Source organism: Oncorhynchus masou, chromosome 1 (assembly GCF_036934945.1).
Source record: "Oncorhynchus masou masou isolate Uvic2021 chromosome 1, UVic_Omas_1.1, whole genome shotgun sequence".
NCBI classification, from domain to species: Eukaryota; Metazoa; Chordata; class Actinopteri; order Salmoniformes; family Salmonidae; genus Oncorhynchus; species Oncorhynchus masou.
The window spans coordinates 25,445,903-25,458,455 of record NC_088212.1 but is presented as its reverse complement, the minus strand read 5'-3'; the positions used below and the strand labels follow the sequence as shown (position 1 = coordinate 25,458,455).

At 42.5% G+C, this 12,553-nt stretch overlaps 1 protein-coding gene across 2 annotated transcripts in view; it reads right to left on the bottom strand.

Moving 5' to 3' along the window:
* LOC135549563 (rasGAP-activating-like protein 1) overlaps positions 1-12,553 on the bottom strand; it is a 36,823-nt gene that overhangs the window by 20,839 nt on the left and 3,431 nt on the right. For both annotated transcript variants that reach the window (XM_064979680.1, XM_064979767.1), the window contains exons 5-10: positions 6,472-6,601; positions 4,295-4,376; positions 4,031-4,171; positions 3,762-3,853; positions 2,900-3,017; positions 2,318-2,471 (exon numbers count right to left, since the gene is read on the bottom strand). In XM_064979680.1, coding sequence (XP_064835752.1) covers positions 2,318-2,471; positions 2,900-3,017; positions 3,762-3,853; positions 4,031-4,171; positions 4,295-4,376; positions 6,472-6,601 — 717 coding nt within the window. The remainder of the gene's footprint in view (positions 1-2,317; positions 2,472-2,899; positions 3,018-3,761; positions 3,854-4,030; positions 4,172-4,294; positions 4,377-6,471; positions 6,602-12,553) is intronic.

Sequence of the window (12,553 nt, the reverse complement as noted above, 5' to 3'; positions counted from 1 at the left end):
TGATGAAAGTGTGAATGCACAACCAAATCATTTCTGCACAAACTGTCAGCTCATCTGCGTGCTTGTTGTCCTCACCAGGGTCTTGACCTGACTGCAGTTTGGCGTCGTAACTGACTTCAGTGGGGAAATGCGCACCTTCGAAAGCCACTGGCACACAGGAGAAGTGTGCTCTTCACAGATGAATCCTGGTTTCAACTGTACTGGGCAGATGGCAGACAGCATATATGGCGTTGGGTAGTTTGCTGATGTCAACGTTGTGAACAGAGCGCCCCATGATGGCGGTAGGGGTATGGTATCGGCAGGCATAAGCTACGAACAATGAACATAATTGCATTTTATCGATGGCAATTTGAATAGACAGAGATACCAAATCCTGAGCCCCATTGTCATGCCATTCATCCGCCACCATCACCTCATGTTTCAGCATAGTAATGCACACCCCCATGTCGCAAGGATCTGTACACAATTCCTGGAAGCTGAATATGTCCCAGTTCTTCCATGGTCTGCATACTCACCAGACATGTCACCCATTGAGCATGTTTGGGATGCTCTGGATCAATGTGTACGACAGTGTGTTCCAGTTCCCACCAATATCCAGCTACTTCACACAGCCATTGTAGAGGAGTGGGACAGCATTCAACAGGCCACAATCAACAGCACGATCAACTCTATGCAAAGGAGATGTGTCATGCTGCATGAGGCAAATGGTGGTCACACCAGATACTGACTGGTTTTCTGATCCATGCCCCTACCCTTTTAAGCTATCTGTGACCAACAGATGAATATCTGTATTCCCTGTCATGTGAAATCCATTGATTAGGGCCTAATGAATTTATTTAAATTGACTGATATTCTTACATGAACTGTAACAATAGTAAAATCTTTGAAATTGTTGCATATTGTGTAAATATTTTTGATCAGTGTAGTTGTAGGCCAGAAGCTCATTGTGAGAAGAGAAGAGCTGCCTGCTCTTTTATGATATTAAAAAGGATGTTAAAAGTTTGTTCCACCACACCACTTCTTCAGCATAAATGAATTTCTAGTTTTTTTTCTTACATTTTTTTCTCTCACATTTTTCTACTCCCCAATATCTATTTTGATCTTATGATCAACAAGCTCCATTTTTAGATCGTGTGGAGTTGCTATGGAAACTTTGCTTGTTATCACAAGCCACACTAACAGAAAGTGAAAAAAAAAGAAGAGCACAACTAAACTCCTTATGACTTAGCCTGGGGACCCGAGTGGAGACAGGAACATAAGTAATGAACACCCAGAATTTGTCAAACAACTGAAAGGATGAATAATTGCTGGAGGTCTGATTAATATAATGCTGCACAGCCCGCCCACACAGACAGACTGACCGTGGCTACTGCTGCGATTAGAGAGAGAGCGTCAAATCAGAGTTAAATACCAGCATTGCTTAGAGCCTCTGCAGGATACGCAGGAACAAGAGCAGGTGATCAACGGGGCTCTTTTTTAATCTGCCTAGCACATATACACTCAATGTTCCTTCCAACACTGTCCACTACCTTAACCTACACACTGTCTGGTTGTTCACAGCTTCAAGATCCTTCCAACACTGTACACTACCTTAACCTACACACTGTCTGGTTGTTCACAGCTGCAAGATCCTTCCAACACTGCACACTACCTTAACCTACACAGTGTCTGGTTGTTCACAGCTGCAAGATCCTTCCAACACTGTACACTACCTTAACCTACACACTGTCTGGTTGTTCACAGCTGCAAGACCCTTCCAACACTGTACACTACCTTAACCTACACACTGTCTGGTTGTTCACAGCTGCAAGATCCTTCCAACACTGTACACTACCTTAACCTACACAGTGTCTGGTTGTTCACAGCTGCAAGACCCTTCCAACACTGTCCACTACCTTAACCTACACACTGTCTGGTTGTTCACAGCTGCAAGATCCTTCCAACACTGTACACTACCTTAACCTACACAGTGTCTGGTTGTTCACAGCCACAAGCTCCTTCCAAAACAGCCCATTACCTTAACCTACACACTGTCTGGTTGTTCACAGCTGCAAGTTCCTTCCAACACTGTCCATTACCTTAACCTACACAGTGTCTCGTTGTTCACAGCTGCAAGTTCCTTCCAACACTGTCCACTACCTTAACCTACACAGTGTCTGGTTGTTCACAGCTGCACATGGATTTGTTTCACTACATCCAAGAGACTCAGTGGTCATATAACCATGATTTTTGACAAGAGCATCTAGAAAAGCATTACGCTCAGGAATACGACTTTCCTGTCCTATGTTAAATTCCCCAGACAGCCAGTATATCTTACAGGTGTGGTTGACCTCGCGGGTGTTTAGGTAGTCCAGAAAGGGCACCACCAGGCCCTGCCCCAGGTAGATCTTGACCAGGGTCATGGCCACGTCCTGCCGGCTGTCCACCGTGGTCACCTCCTCCAGCATGGTCAGGGGGCTGCCGTCCTCCACCTGGGGTGGGTCAGGGGGTGGAGACAGTCTATTAGCCAGGTGTTCATTTATGAGAGGAAGCTGGCTATGTGTCTGTCAACCATGGGGCACAGTAGGCTCTATATACTGTATGAACTCTGTGGTGAAAGGATGTGCTATATTGTAAGACATCTAAAGAAGTAAATATATTTTCATAGAAAGGAATCACGCACCATGGCACCTGTCGTTCTGCCCCTGAACAATGCAGTTAACCCACTGTTCCCCGGTAGGCTGTCATTGTAAATAAGAATTTGTTCTTAACTAACTTGCCGAGTTAAATAAAGATTACGTTTAACATTAAAAATGGCATGAAAAATGTAATACATTAGTGGTTGAACAAATCAGAAAAATATCCTGTAGAATTAGTTAATAACAATGGGTTGTGTATGTGACAGCAGTGTGATGTTGACCTCAGCAGGAGAGATGACTGACTGCACCAGCAGGTCAATGAGAGGCTGGTAGTACATGGAGGGAAGAATATGGTCCTCCACCAGACGCACCTTCAGTCGCAGCGCACCCAGCTTACCTCTGTGGACAGCGAGAGCGAGAGGCCTCAGAGACACTACAGTCACGACACTCTTAATTAAACAATACTCGCAAGAAGTTCGCTTAGCACAACAATGTTATAGCACAGGTAGTGCTGAGGATTACCAAGGGAATGTGCCCACACTATATTAGGTTTGGTGGCTTGATGTGCGACAACCACCCTGTAATGTTTTTTTAATATAGTTCCCTGTCCCCTAACATATTGGGAATGACAGGCCTCTCTTCTGATAGTACCTTTTCATTCCTTCCCAAACAAGCACTCCCCCACTATGTGTGTGTGTGTGTGTGTGTGTGTGTGTGTGTGTGTGTGTGTGTGTGTGTGTGTGTGTGTGTGTGTGTGTGTGTGTGTGTGTGTGTGTGTGTGTGTGTGTGTGTGTGTGTGTGTGTGTGTGTGTGTGTGTGTGTGTGTGTGTGTGTGTGTGTGTGTGTGTGTGTGTGTGTGCGTGTTGTGCGTTTGTGCGTGTGTGTGCACGCACGTTGAAAAGGGAAATAGTAATAAAAACATAAATAAAAACCATCTCGGACAGGACACCAGACAAACAACTGACGTCAATCGTGGCCTCTGGCATTAGAGGGGGACCAATATGGCCTCAAATCATACTTAAAGTCACAAGCGACGTTTAAGATGAAGAAATATACATAAAAAAACACCCCCTCCCTCTCTCTCTTACACACACAAACCGATACACATCCACACAACCACACTAACACCCACACACTCCTTACCCAGCATCATCCTCATTGTTTCCCAGGGGCAGCAGACGAAACCAACCCTGTACCAGAGGTGTCTTGTGCAGGCAAGCAAAAGGGATTTCCACCTGAACATGAAAACAAATAACCAATACATCATACACTAAACTGAAAAGGTATTATACCAACAAATATTTGTATTTGTAAAAGTATGAATCATTCTATATAGTAGAAATAAGTATAATGTGTCCTCACAGATTAACAACAGTATGAGTGATTGGACTTTAGGAATATAACTACTTCACCTTTCCCAGGAAGTCATTTTTGCCCACCATATCCCAGTCCCAGACCTCCACTGTGACTGTCCCTCCCTCAGACAGCTCCTCTGTCTCAAGCTCCAACTCCAGGGTCTCACCCCAGTGTGGGTAACGAGTCTTTTTAATGATCTGACACACAAACACAGAAGAAAAACATTTCATATACTATTTAACATAATCAGTCTTTGTCTCCGCTAAAGTTGATGATTTATTCAGACATGTACACGTTATTCAGCTCATCTCCCTCCTCACCGAAGTCTCTGCACTGTGGTTATTGAAGAGGATTCTGGCAAAGGGATCAGAGGTTCCAGAAATGTCTCTTGGTGCCAAGTCTCTACGAGGTCAACAAACAGAAACACATCAGTGCATGAGCAACCCCTGACCTTTTACAGGGTGCTGGAATTATTCAATGAGTGGGGTGATATATGCATATATCATTCTCCTACATTTTAGTAGTGAGATATTAAGTGTAGTGTCAGAAAATTAGTAAGGATAGTGAGAACTGTAGAGAGTGAGATAGTAAGGGTAGTGAGATATTAAATGTAGTAAGATAGAAAGTGTGATGAGATCGTAAGTGTAGTGAGATAGTGAAAAAGTATGTGTTGAGACTGAGATAGGGAGATAAAGTGTAGTGAGATAGTAAGTGTAGTGAGACAGTGAGATTAGTGAGAGAGTGTAGTGAGATAATGACTAGTGAGATAAAGAGATAGTAAGTGTAGTGAAATAGTAAGTGTAGTGAGAAAGTAGGTGTGGTGAGATAGTGAGTGTAGTGAGAGTGAGTGTAGTGAGATAGTGAGTATAGTGGGATAGTGAGATAGTAAGCGTAGTGAGATTATATATATAGTGAGACTGAGATAGTGAGTGTAGTAGTGAGTGTGACATAGTGAGTGTAATGAGATAGTAATTGTAGTGAGAATACGTGTAGTGAGATGGTGAGACAGTCAGTGAAGTAAGTGTAGTGAGCTAGTGAGTGTAGTGAGATAGTAAGTGTAGTGAGATGGTAAGTGTAGTGAGACAGTGAAATAGTAAGTGTAGTGAGAAAGTGAGTGTAGTGAGAGTGAGATAGTGAGTATAGTGGGATAGTGAGATGGTAAGTGTAGTGAGACAGTAAGACACTGAGTGTAGTGAGATAGTGAATGTAGTGAGATGGTAAGTGTAGTGAGACAATGGGTGTAGTGGGATCGTGAGTGTTGTGAGAAAGTAAGTGTATTAATGAGTTAATGTAGATGGTAAGTGTACTGAGATAGTAAGTGTAGTGAGATAGTAAGTGTAGTGATAGTGAGATAGTAAGTGTAGTGAGATAGTAAGTGTAGTGAGATAGTAAGTGTAGTGAGAGTGAGATAGTAAGTGTAGTGAGACAGTAAGTGTAGTGAGAGTGAGATTGTAAGTGTAGTGAGATAGTAAGTGTAGTGAGAGTGAGATAGTAAGTGTAGTGAGATAGTAAGTGTAGTGAGCCAGTAAGTGTAGTGAGAGTGAGATAGTAAGTGTAGTGAGACAGTGAGATAATAAGTGTAGTGAGATAGTAAGTGTAGTGAGAGTGAGATAGTAAGTGTAGTGAGATAGTAAGTGTAGTGAGATAGTAAGTGTAGTGAGAGTGAGATAGTAAGTGTAGTGAGATAGTAAGTGTAGTGAGATAGTAAGTGTAGTGGGAGTGAGATAGTAAGTGTAGTGAGACAGTGAGATACTAAGTGTAGTGAGATAGTAAGCGTAGTGAGAGTGAGATAGTAAGTGTAGTGAGATAGTAAGTGTAGTGAGATAGTAAGTGTAGTGAGAGTGAGATAGTAAGTGTAGTGAGAGTGAGATAGTAAGTGTAGTGAGAGTGAGATAGTAAGTGTAGTGAGACAGTGAGATTAAAATAACCAACACATCATCCAGCTTTGATTATTTTAAACTTATGGCAGTGCTGAGAGAAGGCCATATCTAGTTGGAAGCCCTCCTTCAGAGGGTATTGAGAATGTTACCAATGATTGCATAAAGCCTTCAGAAACAGCCAAGATGGATGGCGGCCATGCTCACAGTGCTCAGTCTCCATCCTCTTACTGAAGCCCTCTCTGGGACTTCTCTTATTTCTTATGGATGTCTCTGTGGCACGTTCCTTTTGCTAAATGAAATGAGCTTATCCTCCTCAAAATCTGCTTTCTGTAACTCTTTGGCTTTGGTGTCTGCTGACACTTCAACAGGCAGGTAAACACAATATCCTCTAGGGCTTGTATTTACTTTAAGAATAAAGGCGACAACAATAACATTGATTGATGAGCATTGCAGATATTGTGAATTCATCCACAACACATTAGTCACTGTATGATGATCTGTCAAAGAGGATGAGCATTTTGCCAATCTTTTGAGATTGAAGAAGCAGTTATACATTTCAACAAGAGACCATAACAGCTTAAAGTCGCATCAATTAACCAATAAAGTACGTGCCTTACCTGGCCTCTATGAAATGGCATCGTAGTCCTATACCTTTGGCATCTCTGAGAAGCTCCAGACCAAAGTGGATCTCCCCCTGCACCTCCTCATCCGGGTCCACCCGGGTCAGATTCAGCCAGTTATCCAGCCCTGGACACAGGGGACATTACAACACATACAGTGCCTTCAGAAAGTGTTCACACCCTTTGACTCTTTCCACATTCTGTTGTGTTAAATTGATGTGCTTAACAAGTCACATAGACTCACTTTGTGCAATAACAATGTTTAACATGATTTTTTAATAACTTTTTATTTAACTAGGCAAGTCAGTTGATAACAAATTCTTATTTACAATGACAGCCTTGGAAGAGTGGATTAACTGCCTTGTTAAGGGGCAGAACAACAGATTTTTACCTTGTCAGCTCAGGGATTCGATCCACCAATCTTTCAGTTACTGGACCAACACTCTAACCACTAGGCTAACTGCCACTCTTACCACTAGGCTAACTACCTCATCTCTGTACACAACACATAAACTCAGCAAAAAAAAGAAACATCCCTTTTTCAGGACCCTGTCTTTCAAAGATAATTCATAAAAATCCAAATAACTTCACAGATCTTCATTGTAAAGGGTTTAATTAACTTCATATGGCTTGGGGGCAGAATTGAGTAGTTTGGATGAATAAGGTGCCCAGAGTAAACTGCCTGCAACCAAGGCCCAGAAGCTAAGATATGCATAGTATTAGTAGATTTGGATAGAAAACACTCTGAAGTTTCTAAAACTGTTTGAATGATGTCTGTGAGTATAACATAACTCATATGGAAGGCAAAAACCTGAGAAAAAATCCAACCAGGAAGTGGGAAATCTGAGGTTTGTAGTTTTTCAACTCTTTGCCTAACCAATATACAGTTTAAATTTGGTCCGATTGCACTTCCTAAGGCTTCCAGTAGATTTCAACTGTCTTTAGAACATTTTTTAGGCTTCTACTGTGGAGGAGGAGAAAATGAGAGCTGATTGAGTAAGAGGTCTGCCAGAGTGCCATGAGCTCATTCAGGCGAGCCCCCGTGAGAGGTAGCGTTCCATTGCATTTCTAAAGACAAAGGAATTCTCCGGGTGAAACATTATTGAAGATTTATGTTAAAAACATTCTAAAGATTGATTCTATACATCGTTTGACATATTTTTACGAACTGTAATGGAATTTTTTTTTACTTTCCGTCTGGCTTGCGAGTTCGTGAATTTGGATTTGTGAACTCAAGGCACGAACAAAAAGGAGGTATTTGGACATAAATGATGGATTTTATCGAACAAAACAAACATTTATTGTGGAACTATGATTCCTGGGAGTGCCTTCTGATGAAGATAATACAAGATAAGTGAATATTTATAATGCTATTTCTGACTTCTGTTGACTCAACAACATGACGGATTAGGGGTATGGCTTGTTTTTGTGTCTGAGAGCCGTACTCAGATTATTGCATGGTGTGCTTTTTCGGTAAAGCTTTTTTGAAATCTGACACAGCAGTTGTATTAAGGAGAAGTTTACCTAAAGTTCCATGCATAACACTTGTATTTTCATCACATTTATGATGAGTATTTCTGTAAATTGATGTGGCTCTCTGCAAAATCACCGGATGTTTTGGAAGCAAAACATTACTGAACGTAAAGCGCCAATGTAAACTGAGACTTTTGGATATAAATATGAACTTTATCGAACAAAACATAAATGTATTGTGTAACATGAAGTCCTATGAGTGTCATCTGATGAAGATCATCAAAGGTTAGTGATTCATTTTATCTCTATTTCTGCTTTTTGTGGCTCCTCTCTTTGGCTGGAAAAAATGGCTGTGTTTTTCTGTGACTAGATACTGACCTAACATAATCGTTTAGTGTGCTTTCGTCGTAAAGCCTTTTTGAAATCGGACACTGTGGTGGGATTAACAACAAGTTTACCTTTAAAATGGTGTAAAATACTTGTATGTATGAGGAATTTTAATTATGAGATTTATGTTTGAATTTGGTGCCCTGCACTTTCACTGGCTGTTATCATATCGATCCCGTTTTTAAACACACCATGCTTGTTCAATGAACCATAAACAATTAATGAACATGCACCTGTGGAACAGTCATTAAGACACCAACATCTTACAGACGGTAGGCAATTAAGGTCACAGTTATGAAAACTTAGGACACTAAAGAGGCCTTTCTACTGACTCTGAAAAACACAAAAGAAAGATGCCCAGGGTCCCTGCCTTAGGCATGCTGCAAGGAGGCATGAGGACTGCAGATTTGGCCAGGGAAATAAATTGCAATGTCCGTACTGTGAGACGCCTAAGACAGCGCTACAGGGAGACAGGACGGACAGCTGATTATCCTCGCAGTGGCAGACCACGTTTAACCACACCTGCACAGGATCGGTACATCCGAACATCACACCTGCAGGGCAGGTACAGGATGGCAACAACTGCCCGAGTTACACAAGGAATGCACAATCCCTCCATCAGCGCCCAGACTGTCTGAAATAGGCTGAGAGAGGCTGGACTGAAGGCTTGTAGGCCTGTTGTAAGGCAGGTCCTCACCAGACATCACCGGCAACAACGTCGCCTATGGGCACAAATCAACCATCGCTGGACCAGACAAGACTGGCAAAAAGTGCTCTTCACTGACGAGTCACGGTTTTGTCTCACCAGGGTTGATGGTCGTATTCGCGTTTATCGTTGAAGGAATGAGCGTTACACTGAGGCCTGTACTCTGGAGCGGGATCAATTTGGGCGTGGAGAGTCCGTCATGGTCTGGGGCGGTGTGTCACTGCATCATCGGACTGAGCTTGTTGTCATTGCAGGCAATCTCAACGCTGTGCGTTACAGGGAAGACATCCTCCTCCCTCGTGGTACCCTTCCTGCAGGTTCTTCCTGACATGACCCACCAGCATGACAATGCCACCAGCCATAATGCTCGTTCTGTGCGTGATTTCCTGCAAGACAGGAATGTCAGTGTTCTGCCATGGCCAGCGAAGAGCCTGGATCTCAATCCCATTGAGCACGTCTGGGACCTGTTGGATCGGAGGGTGAGGGCTAGGGCCATTCCCCCCAGAAATGTCCTTGGACTTGCAGGTGCCTTGGTGGAAGAGTGGGGTAACATCTCACAGCAAGAACTGGTAAATCTGGTGCAGTCCATGAGGAGGAGATGCACTGCAGTACTTAATGCTGCTAGTGGCCACACCAGTTATTGACTGTTACTTTTGATTTTGACCCCCCTTTGTTCAGGGACACATTATTCCATTTCTGTTAGTTACATGTCTGTGGAACATGTTCAGTTTATGTCTCAGTTGTTGAATCTTGTTATGTTCATATAAATATTTACACATGTTAAATTTGCTGAAAATAAACGCAGTTGACAGTGAGGGGACGTTTCTTTTTTTTGCTGAGTTAATAATTATCTGTCAGGCCCCTTAGTCGAGCAGTGAATTTCAAACACATATTCAACAAAAAAGACCCGGGAGGTTTTCCAGTGCCTCGCAAAGTAGGGCACCTATTGGCAGATGGGTAAAGATTTAAAAAGCAGACATTGAATATCCCTTTGAGCATGGTGAAGTTATTATTTACACTTTGGATGGTGTATCAATACACCCAGCCACTACAAAGATACAGATTGTCTTTCCTAACTCAGTTGCTGGAGAGGAAGGAAACTGCTCAGGGATGTTACCATGAGGCTAATGGGGACTTTAAAACAGTTACGGAGCTTAATGGCTGTGATAGGAGAAAACTGAGGATGGATCAACAACATTGTAGTTATTCCACAATACTAACCTAATCGACAGCGTGAAAAGAAGGAAGCCTGTACAGAATAAAAAATATTGCAAACCATGCATCCTGTTTGCAATAAAGTACTAAAGTAAAATAGCAAAAAATGTGGCAAAGAAATGTACTTTATGTCCTAAATACAAAGCATTATGTTTGAGGAAATCCAACACAACACATCACTGAGTACCACTTTTCATATTTTTGAAGAATGTTGAAAGAATAATGTGCAAATATTGTACAATCCAGGTGTGCAAAGCTCTTACAGACTTAACCAGAAAGACTCACAGCTGTAGTTACTGCCAAAGGTGATTCTAACATGTATTGACTCAGGGGGTTGAATACTTATGTAATCAATATATAATTAGTGTTTGACAACAACAAAAATATATATATTTAAAAGAAATCCTACTTTGTAACAACAAAATGTGGAAAAAGTCAAGGGGTGTGAATACTTTCTGAAGGCACTGTCTGTGGCATTTAATAAAGCCTATCAGGGAAATCGTAGAAAACAGAAAGCCTAGTATTATACCAATAATGCCTAGTGTCTCTAACAGGCAGTGCCAGCTCTGTTATTGGGAACATTTACTCAAACCTTAAATACATTCCCACTGATAAGTCTGCCCCTGGATAAATGTCTGGTACATATACAACATGATCAAAGGTACGTGGACACCTGCTCATCGAATATCTCATTCCAAAATCATGGGCATTAATATGGAGTTGGTCCCCCCTTGGCTGCTTTAACAGCCTCCACTTTTCTGGGAAGGCATTCCACTAGATGCTAGAACATTGCTACAGGGACTTACTTCCATTCAGCCACAAGAGCATTAGTGAGGTCAGGGCTCTGTGCAGGCCAGTCAAGTTCTTCCACATCGATCTCGACAAACCATTTCTGTATGGATCTCACTTTGTGTTTTGGCGCATTGTCATGCTGAAACAGGAAAGGGCCTTCCCCAAATTGTTGCCACAAAGTTGGAAGCACAAAATCTTGTAGAATGTTATTGCATGCTGTAGCGTTAAGATTTCCCTTCACTGGAACTAAGGGGCCTAGCCCAAACCATGACAAACAGCCCCAGACCATTATTCATCATCCACCAAACTTTACAATTATGCATTGGGCAGGTAGCGTTCTCCTGGCATCCGCCAAACCCAGATTCGTCCGTCGGACTGCCAGATGGTGAAACGTGATTCATCACTCCAGAGAACGCAGTGCCACGGCTCCAGAGTCCAATGGCGGTGAGCTTTACACCACTCTAGCTGACGCTTGGCATGAAATGGAAACCCATTTCATGAAGGTCCCGGCGAACAGTTCTTGTGCTGACATTACTTCCAGAGGCAGTTTAGAACTCGGTAGTGAGTGTTGCATCCGAGGACAGAAGATTTTTACACGCTATGTGCTTCAGAACACGGCGGTCCCATTCTGTGAGCTTTGTGTGGCCTACCACTTCACCTCTGAGCCGTTGTTGCTCCTAGATGTTTCCACTTCACAATAACAGCACTTACAGTTGAATGGGACAGCTCAAGCAGGGCAGAAATTTGAAAGGTGTCATCCTTTGACGGTGCAACATTGAAATTCACTGAGCTCTTCAGTAGGGCCATTCCACTGCCAATGTTGTCTATGGAGATTGCATGGATGTGTGCTGGATTGTATAAACCTGTCAGCAACTAATTTTAAGGGGTGTCCACATACTTTTGTATATATAGTATCAAAAGACAAGATGATTGTTTGTGCGTGATAATATGAGGACTGGTGCTGACATGGTTGAGATACAAGGTGGTGAGGGCAGTGATTTCAGTTTCACAGCCAAAAGAGGAGAGAATTCCTAAGATCCTGTGAAGGAGTTGTTGACTCAGTGGCAACATGTTGCAGTGAATCAGGACTGAATGCAGAATGTTCCCTGGAGCGAGACATTGGTATAAGACACTAACTAACACAGAAAGTGTCACATTTGCTTTTGTGTAGTGTCAAAACACATTCAAAGTAACAATATAATTCTTATTCCCAGTTGCCATGGATAAGGAAAAGCACAGCAAAAACATTATTGCTATATAGTCTAACTGATACCCACATTAACAGTTACGGTAGGAGAGCCAGGTGTGCTGTGGTGAAGGAAGGCGCAGGCTGGCTGTTTGAAAAGCTTTTGGTTGCTTCTCACAGACTACAGTGGTGTTTTAAACAAAAGGACAGCTGCACTGTACAATGCATGATCCTGGAGTTGATGCAAACCCTGACTCAAGAAGCAATCCTGCAAACAAATGTAACCATGTACAGGCCATTCTCTCCCTTGTACGCTGTCC